The sequence below is a fragment of the Venturia canescens genome, chromosome 1 (assembly GCF_019457755.1).
Source record: "Venturia canescens isolate UGA chromosome 1, ASM1945775v1, whole genome shotgun sequence".
Lineage (NCBI taxonomy): Eukaryota > Metazoa > Arthropoda > Insecta > Hymenoptera > Ichneumonidae > Venturia > Venturia canescens.
In genome coordinates, this window is record NC_057421.1 from 22,278,935 (window position 1) to 22,301,299 (window position 22,365).

General features: G+C 39.2%; 3 protein-coding genes across 3 annotated transcripts; 2 read left to right on the forward strand and 1 right to left on the reverse strand.

Annotated features, from left to right (window-relative positions):
* The first annotated feature begins 1,079 nt into the window (after positions 1–1,079).
* On the forward strand, positions 1,080–13,406 carry kdn (knockdown). The gene is made up of 4 exons (XM_043433101.1): positions 1,080–1,285; positions 9,496–9,651; positions 10,461–11,384; positions 11,680–13,406. Exons 1-4 carry the CDS (start codon positions 1,241–1,243, stop codon positions 11,947–11,949), a joined length of 1,395 nt encoding a protein of 464 aa, XP_043289036.1. The 5' UTR covers positions 1,080–1,240; the 3' UTR covers positions 11,950–13,406.
* Positions 13,407–13,764: 358 nt separating this feature from the next.
* Positions 13,765–18,425, reverse strand: Arl5 (ADP-ribosylation factor-like 5). Its single transcript, XM_043433104.1, has 3 exons — positions 17,502–18,425; positions 16,049–16,493; positions 13,765–15,943 (listed from the first exon to the last, which is right to left on the reverse strand). Exons 1-3 carry the CDS (start codon positions 17,545–17,547, stop codon positions 15,895–15,897), a joined length of 540 nt encoding a protein of 179 aa, XP_043289039.1. The 5' UTR covers positions 17,548–18,425; the 3' UTR covers positions 13,765–15,894.
* Positions 18,426–19,062: 637 nt separating this feature from the next.
* On the forward strand, positions 19,063–22,339 carry Pgd (phosphogluconate dehydrogenase). The gene is made up of 4 exons (XM_043433099.1): positions 19,063–19,249; positions 19,557–19,780; positions 19,945–20,815; positions 21,631–22,339. The coding sequence occupies exons 1-4, from the start codon at positions 19,239–19,241 to the stop codon at positions 21,971–21,973; spliced, it is 1,449 nt and encodes a 482-aa protein (XP_043289034.1). The 5' UTR covers positions 19,063–19,238; the 3' UTR covers positions 21,974–22,339.
* The last annotated feature ends 26 nt before the right edge of the window (positions 22,340–22,365 follow it).

The following is a 22,365-nucleotide window of genomic DNA, read 5'->3' on the forward strand; positions in this document are numbered from 1 at the left end:
TATGAATTAAAATCAGGCAACTGTCTAATAACGTGCTTCGAGTTCGCGATAAATTTTCAAATAACGAAGATAAACCGTATCGTTTTAACTAGCATAATTGGGCGCCAAACAATAGCAAGCACTAGAAAAAAATAATAATTAAGTGCTTGACACTCATTGCCAGTGACGATTCCGCGCGTTCGTCAGGTCATGAATTTCTCCCCACTCTTTCTCGTTGCCCCTTGTCACTCGATGCCTGCGCAAACGGAACATTCGGCACGCGCGAAACTGTTTCGCTCGTATGATTTGAAAGGGGAGGGGGCGTTGCAGCTTCGTAACGACGCGTGGTCAACGTTTTATTCCGTGAGATTTTTCTTGCAGGTTATATTGTGATTTAACCACGTAGTTATTCGAAATTCACTCTCCGTTTAATAGAAGATTGTTCAAATGCTTTTCCTCTAGTTATATCATAGACAAAGTGATTGTGGAAAGCCCGAAAGCTCGCTTTGACGTTAAAATATCGAAGTAACATTCGCGATCGTATAATCAGATAATGCAACGAAGCCCATGTTCGATTCACGTATTTACGGTCGACACTTTTCCTCTTGTCCTCACTACGAATATAATGTCGAACGATGTTTTTTATCGAGCGACAATTTTTCTCACGAACCTCACAAGCGGCTGTGTGCGAACGAAAACTCGAATGTTTTGAGCATTCATATACCGCGTAACTGCCTCTGGAAAGTTTCCTGAGGAACTGACCAAAAGATGGCAGGTTTTTGAGAAAATGTAAAACTTCAAATATACAATGTTAAATTATAAAAAATCTTGACATCAAATTCCTGTATATAGCAATTATTCGTGATAAGGGCTTCAGAAAAAACGCACTTAAAATATGAGAATGAAATGTGGCTCATCGTGCTTTTGACGACCGAGCATAATCCGAGGGGATTCGTTAAGAGCGCATGCGCCTTCGTCGCGCGGTTTCAGCGTGGAACGCTGTGACGCCAACGGTCGCAGTGGTGGTAGGGGGTGCCTATCTTCCACGGCGAAAGAGGATATGCGAGAGGCTCGAGAGTTCAGTCAGCGAGCTCGAGTTCGGCGCCAGAGTTTAGCGCGGTCGGTCGGTTTGGCATATAATATATATTTATACATATATAGATATATATCAATAAATATAAATTATAATAACGTATATCGACATTAGGATTGTATCATCCGTTTTGAATAAAAGGAATACGAAAAAAAAAAACAGCGAACGATGGCACTGTTTCGTTTAAGCGCAGCGCGTTGTCTGGAAGTTCAGGTGAGTGAAGGGACACTTATTGAACGATTTGTCGTTCGTTAACGCGATATATTTTCTACGAATGTCTCCGCAAACGATAAAAACCGTGGAATGAAGAAAAACAATTTTTTTGTCACTTTTGAAATTTGAATTACTCATTCGAACGGTTATTATCCAATGCACTGTACATACACGCCTGGTCAGCCTTCTGCTACATTTGGATTTGAACACGCTCCAAACTAATTTTATCTATGAAACACATGTGGTTGAATATTTTTTCTTCCTCTTGAAAATACGAACTGCCTTGAACGTCGTTGCGGGTTTTCTCCGCAATGATGTTCCTCGTTCCCTCTTCTTCTTGCTGTTCGATGTAAAATCCAAAAGTCCTTTTATCGAGGTCCTTTCACCAGGACCTCGACTGGAATAACCCGACGAGATGCATAATATGGAAAAGAAAGAATGTGGAGTGCTAGCTACTCAATCCAATACGCCGACGGTCTCTTGTACGTGGCGATGGAAGGCTCGACCTTATCGACCGGAGAGAGGTTTCACTCCGAGCGCGTGTCCTATTCCCCCCCTGCTCTCGTTCCCTGTAGGCTCGAATCGGAACACTCCGGGGTGCGGGAAACGAAAAGGTGGATTTTACACGCGTCGCCCAAATGCCCAAGAGGGCAGCACTATATAGGCGAGAAAAAGGAAAACTGACGAGCTAAATTTGTGTTATTCGATGGTTGCTTGCCAAGAAAATAGAATCGCCTAAATTTCCAAAACACTTTGTTTTTGCTTTTTTAATATTCGAGCTTTCATTTTTCATCTCGCATAGTCGCAAACGCGATATTTAATTACACGGGAAATCGATAATTGAAGAAATTCCAATTTTTTCCGAGCTCCTCCGCCAAAGTCTCGATTCTCCTCTGCTCCGTTCATGCGCTCCCTCAGTGACAGCCAACTGTCAATAATTACGTACCGTTCTCAGCCAAGCGAACCTTCGTATTATCCCGCTTATACATACAAAACGTGAATTTTTCCGATGCCGCACGAGCGCATTCGTCTTATCGTGGGAGATTAAAGGAAAAAAGAAGACAAAAAAATGCTAATTAATCAGTACCTCGAAAAAAGCACGAGGGAAAAAATATTCTAACATAGTTCGTATTTTATGTGATATTTTCCCACGAGGAAAGTACACTTGACGAAAAGTGTTAAAACGCTTTTATTGTTCGAGCAACGCCCATTTTCCCCCCATTCGATAGTGTATCATCGTCTCGAAGAAATGTGAAAAGTTCTTTGGACTCGAGGACAGAGATCTACCGATAAAAAAGTCGCACTGCAATGCTCGGTCGTTTTCAGCCCACCGCGTTCATTGAATAAATGCAACTATGTTGAGATTTGGCAAGAAATCTGCTCTAATATTAGCACCGCGAGGTGATTCGAGGGCGAGGATAAAAGAATACACTATACATTAGGGGAGTGTCGTTACGTGGATCGAGAGTGATCCACAAAGCTATTTTACACTGGTTTATTGTCAGACTCACCTCAGACAGACATTCACACATATTTCGTTATGTACCCCCAGAGTTTGCCAATTAGCATTTCTCTGCGAATGTGTGTTATCGATCTTTTCGTCCTGACCTCTCTTCATGTGCGCCAGATTCCGTCACAATATCGGGGATACGATAACTAACGTCACAATGTCTCGAAATATTTTTTCGTTCACAAGAATAATAAAAACAATTAAAAAGCGATTATTCGTTACGTTGCCGTTTCCATTGCTCTGAGTTATTTATTAATTTTTATTGGGCATCGATAAATCGATTTGTCGTGAACGCCTTCTACGGGTAATATTTCAATTTCGAACGGTTTTGACACTGAGCAATGCTTTCGTGATAATCGATCATTTTTATCGCCGAAAGAAGCTTGCGGGAATCGAAGCTTGTGAGCATTCGATGATGAAAAGAAAACAAATAGAGTGGAGGTCGTTTGCTTCGACCTTGTGATCGAGGAGCTGTCGCCGGGGTTGAGTTTGAGCCAAGAACTCGACCTTTTTTAAGATTAACCTCCAAATTGTGTGCTCGATGACGCTGCGGGTCATATTCGAGAACACTGACTTTTGAAACTTATGTAAGCCGGTATAATTACAAATTTCACGCTATAATTATGCTTTTTCTTTTCGTTGGAATGTATTTGGGAGGCATTTGTCAAGATGAGCCGTGGCGTAACGATCGCCGAAAAAAAATGTGCACCTGTATCTTCTGTATTATACAGCAACGCGCACGCGACGAAAGCATTACCTAACGGAATTGTCGCGCCTCGACCTTCCGATCGCGTAACATACTATTTCAGAGTTTCGCAGTCTCGTGTATTGCAAAGCGATATTTCGAACGCGCACACCTCCAACTTCTAAACTTGCTTTTCCTTCTGCACACTCGATCAAACTTTTTGGAAACGTAGGAAAAAAACAGACTTCGTTCAAGTATGGCTTAGATTTTCGAGAATTCGAATTATTCACGCACCATTTTGTAGCTCGCTCAATAAAAATAAATCACTGTGAACCATAGTTTTCACTCGGAAGAATAAAATAACTCGAACGAATTTAGATACCGATTTATTATTTCGAAAGTCATCGCCCACGCGGACTTTCCAAAGACGTTTTATTACACTGCACGTGATTCCAATCCCATCGAGCCTCACGTGATTTCAATCTCGTGCGCCATCTACGCTCCCAAATGATACACGAGCAGTAAACCAGGTTTATTCATTCCGTGTTGAAAGGTCTTCACGAAGCTTCAATGATTGATTATAAACACACCGAAATTGTGGAGGAAACAGGGAAGAATAAATCGATTAAATTATGAAAAATCTTCGCCCGTACAAAAGAAACGAGCTATACTGAATAACCGTTGCCACTGCCTGCCGCAAGTGGCGCCAACTCGGCAGATTTTTCGGTACTACTGAAGCGTCAGCTGTTACACAGTTCGACTCGTATTTGGCGGTGCGCGTAATCAATTAGGGAACTAGATTATTCGGAGATTGATTTAAAATCTCGCAGAAAATAACAGATTAGAAAAAACCGTGTGAATACATCGAGTAATTGACGACAAAAATTGAGACACAAATATGAACATATTATTTTCTTATGAAGTTTAATGGAGGAACGCTTGCACAAAAAACGAAAGGCAAAACACAATTCTACCTTTCCAATATCAAGTCCCGTTCCATATAGTTCAAGCTCGGAAACTCGTTCCACGTTCCTCCACGTGCTCGTGATTGGATTTTATTATTTTCCTTTTCATTATCTGTGAGCATTTCCCCTCCTAGAGCAACTCGAGTTTATCTAGTTCGGGTGAGTACCGTAGGCATTTCACAAAGTCCAAATGATTTTCGTTTGCATTTAAATTCAATTGAAATGCCAGTTTTCACTCGTGTGTAGAGAACACGCTTTTTGTCATTTCTATTTTTTCTCTGACGGACTGCGGTGAATTTCACATTTTTTTTTTTCACTTGCCGATTTCAGGAGTGTCGCGATGATGCTGTTTGTAGGTTAGTACAGATTTCGATCCTGTTACGATTCCCGGAACTTGCGAATATGCTACGAAAAATATCTAAAGTGGCAGTCGCAAAGTTGAGCGATTTCAGGCAAACTTGGAAATTCAATAACAAAAATCCACGAAGCGGATTGAGAGCGAGACGCACGAGGTGAAAATAGAGTTCGAAAATCGAGAATCTTTGCAATGAAACGGGAATCGAACGCCACTGAATAACGCATGGAGTGGAAGCTCAAGGAAAATAGCGTAGTTTTTCGAATCGTTGGAAAAGTGTACGAAGACACGAAACGAGTGACCGCGCTGAAACATTGCACAACAAAAGACGTAAAAACTTGAGAGGGCACTTGCAAGCAACGCGAACAAACTCGTAGCTAATTATAGCGTGTGTAAACCTGACAACTTGTTTACGTGATGGAAACGTGAAGTGATGCGAGTACGTGAAAAAACGCGGCTGTCATTATCGTCGTCACATTTCTGAAAAATGCTATCTCGCTAATTATTATTGTTCTTTTATGTCCTTAAACAGCGAACGGTAATTGGGTGCAATTGCACTTGTTTCACGACTTTTGCCATTGACAAAGAAACAAAGCAGCTTTTAATGGGCTTTGGGAAGCAGCGATTTTTTGCTTTTATTATTTCCTATAGAATAATCTGGTTTAAAAGAAAATTTGCGTATCCACATCCAATGACCCTTCTTTGAAAGAAATGACCGGAATTGAAAGAAAAATCGCTAACGCAACGCTCTCCTAACCTAGAAAAAAAAATATCTCTCAACTCTGTCCAAGTTTCGCGTCAAGTTTAATTCGCTTCTGTAGCTATCGCCTCATGAAAATTTCAAAATTATTCAATTTTGGCGTATGCTCGTTCCCTCAATAACTCCCGTCATAAAAATTGCCCGCCGCATGTGACAGTCGAGTTCGTCGTAATGTAACATCTCAAACGGTTGATACGGGCGCGTAATGACCCTCGAGAACGTTCCAAAATGAGCGACCTTAAAAAAGATTCGTCCAGGGTCAGGCCGCATTATCGAGCACCGAGTCATCCTCAACGCCACATATTTTTATAATCCAACGATCTGTCACTCGCGTGTGTATGAACGAGGACTAAACGCACGAGGACAATCCATCCGTTTTCTCAAAGCTTTGGAGAGCCGCGCGCTGTGTGTCGCGTCATCTGCGCTGAGATATCTTTCCTTACCCATGACGTCAGATGTAGGACGACCTCGTGAAACAGTGTGACATTCAAGTCGATGACTTCGTGTCCGACATACGTATACGATACATGTACAACAATCCATAATTTTTCGTATATACAGTCACATCGTTTCTGATATTAAATGATTTGTCATAAAGATGTACACGTGTGCGTATGAACGCACACACGTACGTGGGGATGCTCGTAAATCGTGGTTTTATAGGAATTTTCATTCCATCAGGATATGCGGTTGATTGAGCGTGTCAATTGGAAGATTGTTACTCAGAATTTTCCGTTACGTTAGACCATTTTTTTCAACGATTCGTTTCATCGTTTGGCTAGATTCCCTTCCCGCATTATCGAATAATTGCTACATTCACGGGCGTGAAAAATCCCATTAGTAGTGGTTACGAAAAGTGTTTATTTTCGATTAATGGAACGGAAGTTTTCGTGGTGATTAGAAAAATATTTAATTCGTGTTTTTTTTTTCACATTCTTTCTCGTTTGAGCAACTGTGCGGGAATTTTCCACACTCGAAATTAAAACCAATTCATCACACACGTACACGTTTTTTTTCATTCCGAGGACATTTCCTCAAAAAAATAATCAGGTGTTTGGCACTGGTGAGATAAAACGATGAACAGACGATAACGTCGCGAAAATACAAGGTTACGACTTATTTATGAGCCCAAAACACACGGTGTACTTGAGGAACGCATTATTTGGAACGCACAATGTTGAAGACAGAGACACATAATAACGCGTTTTCGGGTAATAAATTGCATTTGCACTTCGTCATCCGATAATCGACTAATCACTTTGTACACGGCTGCTTAATAACTCCACAAATATTGTTCACATTCCCCAAACGGTCGCAACAGCTCGGCGAGCAATCCGCAGATGAATTCGCTTGTTTTCGGCAGCGACCTTCTGAGCGCAGAGGACACGGGTGGCCATTTTGAAACTTCGAATGCGCCGTTGTTTCAGACGTTTCGACCGCTTCGGATTCGGCTCAGTTAGACAATATGATTCACTTTTTTTACGGGAGATTTCAATTATTTATATTTCAACAACTATTTCTTTATTACTACGACTGTTAATCCGTGTAAATATCTTCGTGAGTCATGATGTATAGATTGGAAAAACCAACAGAATTGTCAAGTATTGAATTATAAAACCTTAACTCACTCGATTTTGAGGTTAACCATCTTCCTAAATGATTGCTGTCGGATTGCCGAAATTTTCATAAAAAGGAAAAATATGGTCGACGATTCTAAATCGTATTGATCGCAATTATATTTCATACAGGAATTGAAAGTTCGCTACACCGGGGGGCTTTTTTTTCTTGAAACTGCAAACGCCATTGAGGTTATTGACAAGTGCTGATGTGGCGAATGCCAGAACTACACAGATCGATAATCCATTGTCGGCCTTAACCTGAGGCGAGTACGAAGATCGCCATGTGCAAAAGTTGAACAAGTGTACAAACTGAGAATCTCTGCTAGATAATTCCATGTTAATTTATCAAACAATGCCTGGAATTTCAACGTTGCCATTACCATAACACAAACTGAAATTTTCTTCGGAAATTCAACGGATTGATCGATTTGTTGAAACGTTCCATTGTCATCGGAGCACGTTGGAATATTAACACCGAATGATGTGAAAGTACAAAAAATTCTGAGCAGAAAAAAACTTCGATGTACGAAATTTTTGACGGGAGACTACTTCTTTTTTCGTTTTTCGCGCTTCTTAAAATTTCACATACGATTGAATCATTGGAAATTGCCCCACGTAGAGGCTACCCAATTATTAACAATTTTAGTCACCCAGATGTCTCGGAGATAATGTGCGAACCCAACGTTCGAAAAAACGACGAATGATAAGGAACCGCGTGGCGAGAAGTTGACTCTTGAAACCTAACCTTCGGACTCGCTGTATGTGCGACGAGCCCATCAATACTATCACGATTGCGTCTGACACGAAAACGATTTTTCTCATCGCCGTGTTAAATGAACTCGATGCAGTTGGAATTGGTGCATCCGTTTGAGTCGTGCTAGGTGCTTAATTTTTTATTTTCTTTCCAATTAAATCGGTGCTAAACAGCGACATATTTTGAGACAAAAAACGAGCATTGTCGGGTATCTGATTAGGCACGATTCGAGCGTTATTCCGAGCTCATTCTCACTGAAATTTTTCCAAGTCTGTCAAAATGAAAAATATCGAATTCTTTGATTCGCTTGTCGTCGCAACTACGAAAAAACGTTATCCGTCAAAGAGCGATATCGAGCTCAGCTTTTACGATCGCATCTTCATCCAGCTTTTGGTTCGCGTTCTCACTAAATTCAGTTTCTCCTTCGAGAGTCGTGTTCCGCGTCAATTGAATTCTTTTCCCTGAAATTTTACTGTCGAAGGTTAACGAGAATGAGGTTATTGATTCGCTCATTCTTGAGGCTCTGATGAAATATTTCGCGACAATTATCGCTGCGGAGGGCTTATCGCTGATCAATCAAAATTCAATTTCGTCAAATCGTAAAGAAACTTTCTTTCCCGTTTTTTAAAATTTCATTCCCGATAAAATATCGTGCCGCAGTGATCGAGTTTCATCCGTTATTTTTTGTCCTTCAAAAAATTCCATTTCACTTCCGAATCTGCGGTAAAAGTGGCATTTTTTTCTTCGTTCGACCGCCTCGGTTCGCTCAGGGTTAACGTAATTCGTGCGCTTTTATATGTTTGATGTGAGCATGAGCGTAGCGAAGAAACGAGCACCCACATCTGTACATCGACGGTTGCGAAATCACGCAGTCATTACGGAAGTCGATCGCGTGGATAGGAGAGGTTATGTCGATGCATATAAGCGACACCGCGTCGTTACGTACTCGGACGATGATTTTTCTTTCTTTTCCGCTTGCGTACGCTCGCAGCAGCGCGAACGAGAGAGAATAAAAAAGAGAAATAAGGCACGAGTTATTACAATTCGATTGAGCCGATCGAATGAACAGGGAGGAGAGGAAAGATCACTGACGTTTTCACACAGATATGCGCTCTCGAGTGTCAAGTGAGAACTAACTCGATTGCGGATCGTTGGAACAAACGAGCTTGACGAGACAATTCAATCTGCGTATGGAACGCGGATCGGCAGAACGAGAGAAAGAGAAATTTAATGCCCTCGTACTTGTTGTACTCGAATTCGTGATTTTTTCATTGTATTAAAGTTCATCGTGAGAACCTTTCGGAAGCGAGATTTTCCATTGTGTTTTTTTCAGACGAATGAAAAATTCGCGGAATCGCATAAATTTACGTTGTTACAACAATGAAACTGATCGACTTTGAAAAATATCGATGAAAAATTTCGACCAAGGCCAAACCGACGGAGCTAATTTATTCGAACAAATCACGAAATAAATTTATCCCTGTCACACTTTTTTGAAAGACGAAAGTTCGTTGGATTTAATGTTTAATAATTTTGTAATATTTTTATTACTCATTTTGCAGAAACTGACGACATCGATAGTCCTCCGGCCACTGTCGGATGCATCGACCGATCTCAAAAAGGTACTTTCCGAAAAGATACCGAAAGAGCAAGAACGTGTCAAGGCCTTTCGTAAGTCGCATGGAGCCACCAAGGTCGGCGAGGTTACCGTAGACATGGTGAGTCAACGAGAAAATCGAGCAAAAAACTCGGCAACGTACGAAGAAGATAACGGAGACGTCAAATGGGGACGGACGATCAAGGAAAAATGTAGATCTTCGAAGATCAAGTACAACGATGTTTTTTCGCCTTTGATCGACGTCTGATACGCGATAAGAACTCTACTCACTTGTACGCTTCGCCACGGGCGGGGCGGATATCAATCTAGTGCTGGCAAACGCCGGAGCCTCGATCAATTACGACATTCATACTTACCGCTCTAATTGTCGGTCTCGTTTTCATAGCTCTATATTAACTCTCGCTCGCGTGTGGGTCCGTGCACGCACCGAGGATCTGCTTTACCATCGCCCAGACCCCGTTTGACCCCTTATCTGGAGAAACGAGTGAATTTTCGTTTTTTCTCTTTCCTTTTGAATGATTCGATTGAATGAATTTCTTGATAAAATTACGAGGCGCTTTGTATTCGTAGAGATATGAGGAGACTTTTAAAATAAGTTAGGAACATTTGGGGCACCGATTTATGATTGTTTAGCATCCGAATAAATACCAAATGCGATGAGAATAGTTTGATCAGTAAAAGACGTTTTATCGATCGAATTGAAATAGTTTGTGTTGAATGAAGATTTTTTGGCGAGTTTTTAATTCTCATTCCAATTGATTGGAAGACTCGCAGGTTCATTGATTTTGTACTTGTAAAAAAAAGCCTGTAAAAATGGAAGGAAAGAACGATCAATCGTTGAATATGTGGAACGAATATTCGTGAATGAATTTTTATCGATAAATGATCGTTGTGTTTTGTTATTTATAGATGTACGGTGGAATGAGAGGCATCAAGGGTTTGGTTTGGGAGCCATCGGTGCTCGATCCCGAGGAGGGTATCAGGTTCCGTGGTAAATCAATACCGGAGTGTCAAAAGTTATTGCCGAAGGCACCAGGTGGTTCGGAGCCATTGCCAGAGGGTCTATTCTGGTTGTTGATAACCGGTGACGTACCGAGCGAGGCGCAAGTGAAAGCGATATCGCAGGAATGGGCGGCGAGGAGTGCGCTACCGAGTCACGTGACGAAAGCACTCAATGATTTTCCAAAGACGCTTCACCCCATGACTCAATTTTCTGCGGCGATAACGCTCTTGAACAGTGAGAGCGAATTCGTCAAGGCTTACACCGCCGGTGTTCACAAAACGAAATACTGGGAAACGGTCTACGAGGATTCGATGAATTTAATTGCCAAATTGCCGGCTGTCGCATCGACGATATATCGCAACGTTTACAAAAATGGCAAAGGCCTCGGCTCCGTTGACTCGAGCAAAGATTGGTCCTGGAATTTCGCCAATCAACTCGGCTATGACAATGCCGAATTCATTGAGCTCCTCAGGCTCTATCTGACCATCCATTCCGATCACGAAGGTGGCAACGTTTCCGCTCATACTACTCACCTCGTTGGCTCCGCCCTTTCCGATCCCTACCTATCCTTGGCTGCTGGTATGAACGGTCTTGCCGGACCCCTTCACGGTCTCGCCAATCAAGAGGTACTCGTCTGGCTCCAAAAACTTCGTTCTCAAGTCGGTGACAGCCCGAGCGACGAGAAACTCAAAGAATTCATCTGGAACACCCTCAAGAGTGGCCAAGTTGTGCCAGGATACGGTCACGCTGTCCTCAGAAAAACTGATCCTCGATACGCTTGCCAACGTGAATTTGCTCTCAAACACTTGCCCAACGATCCTCTGTTCAAGGTGAACATTTCTTTGCTCTGTCATCCCTTAAATTTGTCCTCTCATCAGATTTACCATTTTTCGAATCATATCAAATATTACAAATCTTCAAATTTCTTAGATTTTTATGAGAACACGATTATTGGAGTATTTCTATGCTATTTGACTGATTGGAAAATACGGTCACGACCTAAATGAGTAGAGCTTGGCTTTTTTTTTCGAAATTTGTGCCAGTAGCTATTTTGCGTGTCAATATTTCCACTTAAAAGCTGGAAAAAAAGATCTCTCATTCATTAATATACTTTTTCATTTATAGCTCGTATCGCAAGTGTACAAAATAGTGCCTCCTGTACTTCTCGAGACCGGCAAGGTGAAGAACCCGTGGCCCAATGTGGATGCTCATTCGGGTGTTCTTCTTCAGTACTACGGTATGAAGGAGATGAATTACTATACCGTCTTGTTCGGAGTATCCCGAGCCCTGGGTGTGCTCGCTTCTCTCGTCTGGGATCGAGCACTTGGCTTGCCGATCGAGAGGCCAAAATCCCTCAGTACTGATCTTCTCATGAAGTCTGTCAAAGCCGCCTAAATGCATTAAAACTTCTCATCCCACCATGAATTCATGCGAAACAGAAAATCGAGGATAATTAGAAAGCAAAGAGACCGAAACAATATAACATGCGAATAAAAATCATGGAAGCGCGTAACAAGAAAAAATAAAAAAAAAAAAAAAACAACATACAAACACAGCGGAACAATCGACGGTTAAAATCATCTCGTATTGCTCAGTTTTATATATAAGATCATCGAAATCGATAAGCAATTATGTAACACTCGAAAACTACTCCGAACATCTTCGTGTTATTTTCCCTTTTTTATACTGACATTTGTTGTATTATGTGATCCGCGACGATGAGCAACAGAGCAAAACGGGTATACAGAGAGGGAGATAGAAAAATGAGAAAACGAAGAGGAAAGAATAATTTGTTATATAACAGAATGAATTAGCCCGTGCCAAGTATGTTTGCAGGGATTCAAGAGCGAGGAAAAATATTATTTCGAAGTGTATCGAGAGTAAGAAAAATAATGAAAGCGTCGATAAAACAGATTTCAGTTGTTTATCGCAAATGAATAGTGTGTACGAGGACAAGTTACGAGCTCTGCCCTCGGTCACTAACGTTGCGTATAATCGGAAACTGATCAGCGTATATTCGAAACTGTTTTGACAACGGATCTCAGAATTGATCTTCGTTACGATATGTATATATCACTGAAAAAACACGAGAGAATAAAATCGTGACATGGCGCCAATATCCGTGGTGCTCAACGATTCTGTAGAGAAACTTCTTAGACATGTAAAGAAAAGAAAAAAGAAATAGTGTTCATCGGACGAGTCAGTCTTATCGTGAGACCGAAAGATCATTCAATTCTAACAGAATGCGGTACTCGTCAAAAGAAGAAAAAATAATAATAATATATAGCCGAGTGTCCCGAGCGGACGTGATATAGCGAACAATAATTACGTTGTACGTTGTTGTAGGAAAAATTCAAATGAAAGGAAGAGCAGTATGAATGTGGTCAAAAGATTGCCAGTGCACTAATGCCAAATATTTTGGTGCTGAACCAGTTCAGTGCGACGATGTTAGGATCTTGTCATTTAAAAAAATTATGTTACCATCGTCACGAGAGACCATTTGAATTTCTTCTTTTTTTTTCATTCGAGCTACCAATTTTTCTATGCTACTCACGAAGAACCGGTAGTTCACACGTTCTGCAGGACACACGAAAATACTTAATGAATTGTTATGAAAAATGTGCTTAAAGTGCACTTATCGTGTAGATCTCCTCCCGCCCTTATACAAGACGAATAAATTTCGGCGATTCAACATTACGTAAAGTCATTATGATTTGTATAAATTAAAAGATGAAAAGATAAATAAAAGCGAATGACCGGTGGTAGATCCATCGTTATAAGTATGAATGAGCGTGTGATCTAATTTATAACGAAAGAAAAAAACGATAATAAATAGAAGTCCCAAAATCGTATAACTCTACTTGTTATTATTTTATCCAATTTTTCGAATTCGATCTGTTTTAACCATTGTCCACGATCGAAAAGATTCCTGTTCATAAATGTTTTTTTGATAAACAAAATTTGACCCACGCGAAAATTCATGAAGAAAATTAATCACAAAATTAATTACCGCAGAGATTCATCATTTTCTGTACTCAATTGTTTGCCAATCTTTTGGGGAATTTCAACGGGTATCAATAAACGGCTCAGTAGTTGTGGATCTCAAACTTGGGTCATGCTTCACAAGTGAAACTTTCTATGGTACTCGTGACTCGGGGTGCGTTTGAATCATTCGAACTATTGAAGATGTGAAGGTAAGAATCGAATTCATTGAATTTAGACATTACGCTTTATTGTTCAGCTCGAAAATCGAATTTTAAATATTGTAACAAATTTGTACAGAAAAATGTCTCGCTCCTTAGAATAAACCAGGGTCGTTCGAAGTCCGCTCGAATTCGGTGATGAGCATCATGTAAATACAAGAAAAAACCAATAGAAAATATAGTTATGACATAACGCGGATAGATCATTTCTGAAAACGTTATTGATCGATAAAATTTTGAATTTTCTTATATTTTATTCTCGAACGATTTTCATTTTTGCTCAAATCTTTTATTACACTAATTACAGCGAAAAACGGTAATGTGATGTTACTTTCTTGGTTGACAATAGATTTTTAAATAATCAAAGTTAAACACTTTGATTGATGAATCGAATGCGACGAATGCATTGTTGCACAAATCGTCACATTATTTTTTATCAAACGCACACAGTTTTTACATAAAATAGCAAAAGATGAGTTAACAAAGAATATTCGTAGCTCGCTTCGTTCGTGTCGTAAACACTTCTCAATATGAGAAAACTAACAATTTTTCTGCATAAATCTTCGTTCGTACTTACGTACGTCCTTTACACTCCGGCATCGTGCAGAGATTTTGTCTTACTCATTCTCTCTCTTTTTCGCTCGAACACACATGCATACGTGACACAATTAACAACCGTTAAAGTTAGTCTCCATTTACAATAGTCAATGATCTTCTGTCGGTGCTATTATTTTTCATTTTAGATCATTTCAAAATTAACTATTGGAGTATTATAATTTAACCTACAGACATTGGCAATGAACATGTACAATGCGAAATATATAATGCGGAACTTTCGGTGTTAATTTAGATGAAACGTAGCGACGAGAATTAACGCGATTTTTCAATTCTTTTAAACTGTAGCAGTCTGTGATTTCCAAATTTCCATTCGTCTTAATGATGTACATTCGATAATGGGGAATAACAAAAAGCGCAAATAAAGACAGAAATATTCAGCTTCAGCTTGATAGTGTTAATTAAAATTTGGCTTATTCCGCGAGATTTATTATTCATATAAATTGTCGACATGTTCTCTTTTTCCTCGGCTGTATTTTCCTCTCATTATCACGCACTCCGTTACGATAATCCTCTCCCAAATTGGCGCATTTTCAAAACCAAACTATATCACAGAGTACTCTGTACTTCAATTCAAGTTGAAATTTGTTTTTCTCCCTTTTGCCCCTTCAAGTGATGCTTGCCGGTAACCTTGTCTGACGAAGTCTTACAAGATGTTTTTGCTAATAAATCTGCTTAAACTATTACGAGTGGTGGAGGAGCGGGTGCGAATCCGGCAGGTCGATAAACAAATCTGGTGACATTTTACCGTTTCAAGCAACTTTTATCTTCTCATTCTTCTTCAGTCCTCGGAAAAATTGCGATTGTTTGTACAGCGGATTACTATTTTTGCAGAAGTATAAAAACTATATACAACGGAGCACATACGCAGTTGCGCAACAAGCCAAATGATTCGCGATCATTCTGTTCGTTTCGTTGAATGCCTTTTTTGCCTTTTACACATGCACGCACACACATGCTCTCTACCTCTCTTTCTTTCTCTCTCACTCTTTCCATTCCGCTCTAGCTTTCTCAAGTTTCTATTTAATTACGCAAGGTGGACGGGTTAGATCCATATATTGATAAGAGAACGAAAAAATAAATTCGATTGATCAGTATTATCTTTGTTGGAACCGTATATGGAAGATCTTATCCTTTTTTTGCAAGTAATCAAAAAAAGAAGTTTCGATAGCTCGCTATCCCGACATGATTATATCGTTAGTGAAATCTGATTTCGGGCTTTCAAGATTGCTCTTTCTTTTTCTCTTCTTCTCTCTATGAAGAGTTGCGATAATAGATTCCCGTCCACCCACTATTAATCTCTCTACATGCAAAATGCATTCCGACTCTCAATATTTCGAACACGGAAGATTTCAACGTTAAATTGATGGAAAATGAATTATCGCGTATTCACTCGGCCCTTCGTTTCAATTGCACAACCGTCAGAGTGACGTATTTCCTAGAAATGTAGCTTAATTTACATCGTTGATATTCAGTTGAGTGATCTTATCGGTTATTTTATATTTCTTTATCAGAGGGTACGTCATGTCTTTTTCAATCTGCCAACAATCCATTCGAGTCCTTGATAAAGTCTGTAAAATTAAAATAATTTACAAATTAGACATTGGTCACTCATTCCACTACCAGCTAAATTCGCTTAAAATTGAATTATGAATTATTTGTTCTTTAGTTCTCACCCTTCTCCCGTAAGAGCACAACAACTCTGTATGTGCCATTGATGTTTCTTGATAGAGGTGAGATCCAACTGTCTTGATATCTCCGCCGCAGTCATACTCCCCTTCAAATCTTGTTTATTGGCGTAAACAAGAACGTTCGCTTTACTGAGCTCTTCGTGACTGAGCATGGAATACAATTCTTCTCGTATGACACTGAGTCTTTCCCTGTCTGTGCTGTCTATTACCATTATAATGAATTCGGTATTGGTATAATACGTGGACCAGGCAGCTCTGAGGCTTTGTTGTCCGCCAAGATCCCACATTATAAAATGGATATTTTTCCACACTACTTCCTCGACGTTTGAACCGATTGTTGGAGAAGTGTGAACAACTTCGTTCATCAAAAACTGATAAAGGATCGTTGTTTTTCCAGCATTGTCCAATCCCACCATTACAATTTTGTGTTCTGAAAACATTTTCATTGTAAATATTAATATTTTCACTGACATTTTTTGATTTTTGAATAATTTTCTGTTCTATTCCCTTATTTTATTTGTAAATTTCGTAAATTGATTTTGTAAATTGAAACTAACGATAGGTCGATAGATAAAATCTCCTACTAACATTATTTATTCAAAGGGTAACAGAAAAAAAATTTAGAAATATTGTAAATTGGTGTTGTAAATTGTAACTAACGATAGGTTGATAGATAAAACCTCTTACTAAAATGATTTATTCGAAGGGTAACAGAAAAAAAATTTAGAATAATGCTTTATCGTTAACAATTCTCACAAGTACTAAAGAAATGATCATTATTAGTGTTTGAACAAGTGATATGTATAGACGTAATTGTAGCAGTGTTTACATTACGATTGGGAAATACATGATAGTGACGTGTGTAGGCAGAACATTATGAGAATGGCAGGAAATGTTAACAGCTTGAGTTAAATTTTCTTTGGCCTGAAACTTTCAGCAAAATATTTTAGATTGCCTGGTCAATAAACCTTAAGTCGTGAGCAGCATAATATTTTTTATTCTAACTTTCACTCAGAGTGAAAGTATCAAAGTTGCTCTAGAATAGGTTTTATTGTATAATCGCGTATAGCAAAATTCTATTGAGGTCATAATTTACATTCGAATCGTAAATTATTACAAAAAACGATCGACGAAATTGTGACGTAAGGTGAAGAATGCACGATCTGGTGGTACAATTATTCAATGGCTTAAAAAATACGTATAAAAAAAATAATGATAATGATCCCGTTGGAACATATGGTTAGCGTGTGTGACGTGAAGATAAAAAAAAGTTCACACTCTGAGCGTTCCCACGATTGACTCGAGGCGTTCTCCTTTTACGATGTTCGAAAGAAGAAAAGATAGAATTTCACAAGGAGGCCACCCGCATCATTACGACAAAGAACTTAAAGGGAACATAACAGAAGATCGAAAAAACAGAAAATCATGTTGAACTTACCCTCGTTCCCGAACAAACTCCATAATTTGGAAAATAAAAGGCCCATTATTAAACGATAATGTTTAAATCACTTTAATCACGAAGCACCGATTTCTTTATTATTCCGCAGGCTTATCACACGAATGATCTCGTAACGAAAAAAAAAAAAAGTTGGAGTTGTATCGTGCGTCGAATCGAGGACATGTCATAGTTAAGCCAAGGGGGTTATGTTCACCGTGACATTACAAATGGTCTTCCTTTTTTTTTTCTTCGTTTTGATCAAACGCCTTGAACAGACAGTCTTTCTGTCACTGACTTCGCGAACACGAGATCTTCTTTCGACAATTCTGAAAATATCGTTCATTCACGAAAGTAACGTTAAAAAGAATATTAGCGCGAGTGCAAAGTATACGCAGACCTGCCCTATAATCTAATCAAGCTGGGATATGCGACATGTTGCACACTTGCTCCAAAAGATCCCGAGGTTCGACGGCTTGACCAATAGCTTGAACTGACAATGGAGTGAATGACGTCATGAGAAATTTTCCAAACGTCCATTGGTTGAGCGGGTTGAGCGATATACCTCCTCCTCGCTCCCCGTTTCATTTTGACAGATCGCGTGCGCGCACGCGCCTCAACTAGCGGTGGGGGGGGAGGAGGAGGAGCTCGATTTTCAGTGTTCTCACTGTTCTTGCAGCGAAGGAATTTGTCGCTATGGTACGGTATTTGTCATTGTTCCAAGTCCATCGTTTTGTATCACAACACGTTCACTTCGTTGTCGATCATGGATTATGATAAAATTTAACGCGTTTCGTCCCCACCGTGCTGCGACAAGACGACTGCTCACATATTCACTTCTTCCTTATGAATTTTTAATTCACTGTGATAGAATGAAATTTTCGAAAGCACTATATAATAATGTTTACATGAATTTAAGCCACGTTGGTAAATAGTGTATTTATAAAATTTAGATACACATGCTTTAACGCCAAACCATGATTTTTTTCTGGATTTTTATATAAAAAAATTTTATAGCAAAAAAATATCTTGAATTCCAAATTATAAAAAAGAATTCGTATGCGCTTCAAATATTTCTTTCGGAATAGATTTATCCTGATATTGATCAATTCCACTGTTGAAACTGATAAATTATCGATTCCTGTAATTTTGCAATCAATTTTTTAGCGATCGAGCATTCGCGAACAATATTTACGTTCAAACTGAAGGTTCGACATATAGTTATAATTAATTTTCTTCAAAAGTTTAACGAAAGCAACTGCGTATATATATATGTAACTGCGTGTGTACATTTATACTTAGTGAGTATTTTGTCAGTAAACTACACAGAAAATAAACGAATAATAAAAATTGTCAGAAATAAAATTCTTTCATTCCCCGTATTTGCATATTGCCAGATTTTTAAATACAAACCAACAAGGAGAAAAATTGGCTGAAACTTGAAAAAAATCACACAAGACGAAAATTTTTCAGTCACGACAGCCGTGACTGGCCGCAAGACGCGATGATGAGCGCGTGATAATGAAAAAGAGCGGTTGACCATGTGGGCGACGCGATTGGTTCATAGAAGGTCGGCTGACAGTGTGTACAATCCTCTCGTTCGCTCATCAGCGTCCCTCACTATCGTCAAATTCTTTAACAATTCCAGTACTTTGCTCGCAACTACTTGTTGTCGACTCTACTTGTTATTTCCTCGAATCGACGGAATATTCGCTTGCTTTTTCGTTTAATATCGTCATCATGAGTAAACCGTAAGTCGAAATAAATGTCTCGATTTATGAAATGCAAAAGCTTCAAAAAATATCGAATCAATCACCGCTTATTATTTTTCTCTATTTGTCGAGTCATTCCGTTGATTGATGAATGTGAAAATCAGCATTGAGATAAAATCGATGATGTAGTTATTTTTTGAGCCAAATAACTCCGTGATTAGTGTGAAAACGAAAGCGCTTGCTTCGTTGCCACGTTATCGTTTAGACCGTTATGACCTTCAATATTAGGATGCGATATCGTAATGCAAAATTTTTCGAATTTTCCGAAATCTTTGATCTTCACCAGAGTGGCTGATATTGCTCTCATTGGCTTGGCTGTGATGGGTCAGAATTTAATTCTCAACATGAACGATCATGGTTTTGTTGTTTGTGCTTACAATCGTACAACTGACAAAGTCAAAGCTTTCTTGGATAACGAAGCCAAGGGAACCAAAGTTGTCGGAGCTTACAGCCTTGAGGAAATGGTCAGTAAACTGAAAACACCAAAGAGGGTCATGATGTTGGTCAAAGGTGAGCGAGACTTTGTTTATTGTAACTCTACGGTAGTTATATTGCTACTTGATTGATTACGGTCTCAAAATACAAAATTCCTAGTAACAAGCGTTTGAGGTACAATGCTGATGGTACATGAATCACAAGATAAATATTAAAGAAATTCAATCCATTTTTTATAGCGGGCTCAGCAGTAGATGCTTTCATCGAAAAGTTGGTGCCACTTTTGTCTCCGGGAGATATCATAATTGATGGTGGTAATTCCGAGTATCAGGACACTCAAAGACGGTGTGAGGAGCTTGAAAAAAAAGGAATCCTCTTTGTGGGTAGTGGAGTGAGCGGTGGCGAAGAAGGCGCAAGGTATGGGCCATCTTTGATGCCTGGCGGAAATCCAAAAGCTTGGCCCCACATAAAGCCAATATTTCAGGCAATATGCGCAAAAGCAGGTGGGGAACCTTGTTGTGATTGGGTCGGTGAAACAGGTGCTGGTCACTTTGTTAAAATGGTGCATAACGGTATTGAGTACGGTGATATGCAGTTGACGTGCGAGGCTTATCACATAATGAGAGACGGTTTGGCTTTGAGTCCTGATGAAATGAGTAATGTTTTCGACGAATGGAACAAGGGGGAGCTTGACTCATTCCTCATTGAAATAACTCGAGACATTCTTAAGTACAAAGATTCTAAAGGCCATTTATTAGAGAGGATTCGTGATACAGCTGGTCAAAAAGGTACCGGAAAATGGACTGCGATATCAGCCCTCGACTACGGTGTACCGGTCACTCTAATTGGCGAATCTGTATTCGCGAGGTGTCTCTCAGCTCTGCAAAGTGAACGTATCGAAGCCAGTAAAGTACTCGCTGGACCCAATGAAACTTACAAAGGCGATAAAAAACAATTTCTCGAACATTTGAGAAAAGCTCTTTACGCCTCAAAAATTATTTCGTACGCTCAGGGATTTATGCTGCTTCGGGAGGCTGCCAAAATCCACAATTGGAATTTGAATTATGGTGGAATCGCTCTCATGTGGCGAGGCGGATGCATTATCAGAAGGTAACATCTTTTTTTTGGAGAAAATAATTTTGTAATTCGTACCGTTGCAATACTGGTGAAGAATTCTTCATTCCACGTTCCAACAGTGCGCTTTTGACCTTCTTATGTTTTGTTGTTTCAACGTTCATACATCCGGCCATTTCAATATTCTCACCTTCTGCTCTTAAGAGCCGTTTGATATTTCTTCATCGAATCATACATCTGAGGCTTAAAACTGCAACTTACTTTTCAGAACGATTAAAAAATTTTCATTACTTAATTACAAGGAAATTTCAACGTCCTTGAGAAAAAATTTGTTAGCCCTCGCCAAGCTTTTTTACTAATATTTATCGTGCGTTGCCCGTGAGCTATAAAGTGAAAAATAATTGGACTTGTAATCACTGCAATGACCCTGGCCTCGATACCATGCGGCTGTATATCATGTTTAAATTAATTTCTAGGTTCACTGTTCATTTTCCGTTTCTTGGAATCATTTTTTGTTAATAATCTTTGAGAGTTATATCTACGAATACATTACTAAAACGGTTTTCAAATAATTCATGAGAAACAATAATAACATTTTTCGTGCATTGAGGCTGTGTTGAACCTTTAAAAAGTTTAATTTTTTTCTCGCAAATGGTGGATTGCAAATGGGTTATCAAACAATCATTTGATGAGTATATACCATCTGAAATTCAAATACAATTTATCAAAGTGATTGCGGATTTTGGACAAAAAATGAATAAAAGGAAAAATCGTTCTCATAGAAGAACGGAAAAATGCTGCAAATCCAATGTACAAATTTCTAATGTTGTTATTTCTTTCATTTATTTTAGTGTTTTTCTCGGGAACATTAAGCAAGCTTTCGACAAAAATCCGAAACTATCGAATTTATTGTTGGACGAATTTTTCGCCAAGGCAATGAAGGATTGTCAAAGCAGTGCGAGAACAGTCGTATCAACTGCGGTTACAATTGGAATTCCCACACCGGCACTGTCGACCGCTCTCGCTTTCTACGACGGTTTTCGTACTGCTCGTTTACCAGCCAACTTACTCCAAGCACAGAGAGATTACTTTGGCGCTCATACTTACGAGCTTCTTGGACAGGAAGGAAAATTCGTTCACACCAATTGGACCGGAAGAGGTGGGAACGTTTCAGCTTCGACTTATGATGCGTAATAGTTTGTCTATCATTGGGGACTAGCATTTAATTGAATTTTTCGAAAGAATTTTTGCTTTCGTCGTCGAATTATCCAATGTTCAAATTAATGGGGATGAGTGAAAAATTTATGAGTATAACTTTGCGACTGTGACAATAATGCACAACAATTAACGTAACACAAATATTTTTACATTTTTTTTGTTAAATACAATAACTTTTGTTGTTGTCGATATTGTTCAATAAGAGGGTTGTAAAATTTTACATACTATTTAAAATTATTACTTATGCAGAATTATAAAAGATTATAAAAGACAAAAGATGTAAATTATTATTATAATGTATATTTTGTACAAGGATCTATATATAAACAACTGTTTAACGGATTTGACCCTGTGTCTCACTGTTATAC

Coding starts and splice junctions, on each gene's coding strand:
- Pgd (XM_043433099.1), top strand. Junction 19,781..19,944: donor GGTCATGATGTTGGTCAAAG/GTGAGCGAGACT, acceptor CATTTTTTATAG/CGGGCTCAGCAGTAGATGCT. Junction 20,816..21,630: donor GGCGGATGCATTATCAGAAG/GTAACATCTTTT, acceptor CATTTATTTTAG/TGTTTTTCTCGGGAACATTA.
- Arl5 (XM_043433104.1), bottom strand. CDS start 17,547: ATGGGCCTTTTATTTTCCAAATTATGGAGTTTGTTCGGGAACGAGG. Junction 16,494..17,501: donor GAGTTTGTTCGGGAACGAGG/GTAAGTTCAACA, acceptor AAATGTTTTCAG/AACACAAAATTGTAATGGTG. Junction 15,944..16,048: donor TGTGCTCTTACGGGAGAAGG/GTGAGAACTAAA, acceptor TTAATTTTACAG/ACTTTATCAAGGACTCGAAT.
- kdn (XM_043433101.1), top strand. CDS start 1,241: ATGGCACTGTTTCGTTTAAGCGCAGCGCGTTGTCTGGAAGTTCAG. Junction 9,652..10,460: donor GCGAGGTTACCGTAGACATG/GTGAGTCAACGA, acceptor TGTTATTTATAG/ATGTACGGTGGAATGAGAGG. Junction 11,385..11,679: donor CCAACGATCCTCTGTTCAAG/GTGAACATTTCT, acceptor TTTCATTTATAG/CTCGTATCGCAAGTGTACAA.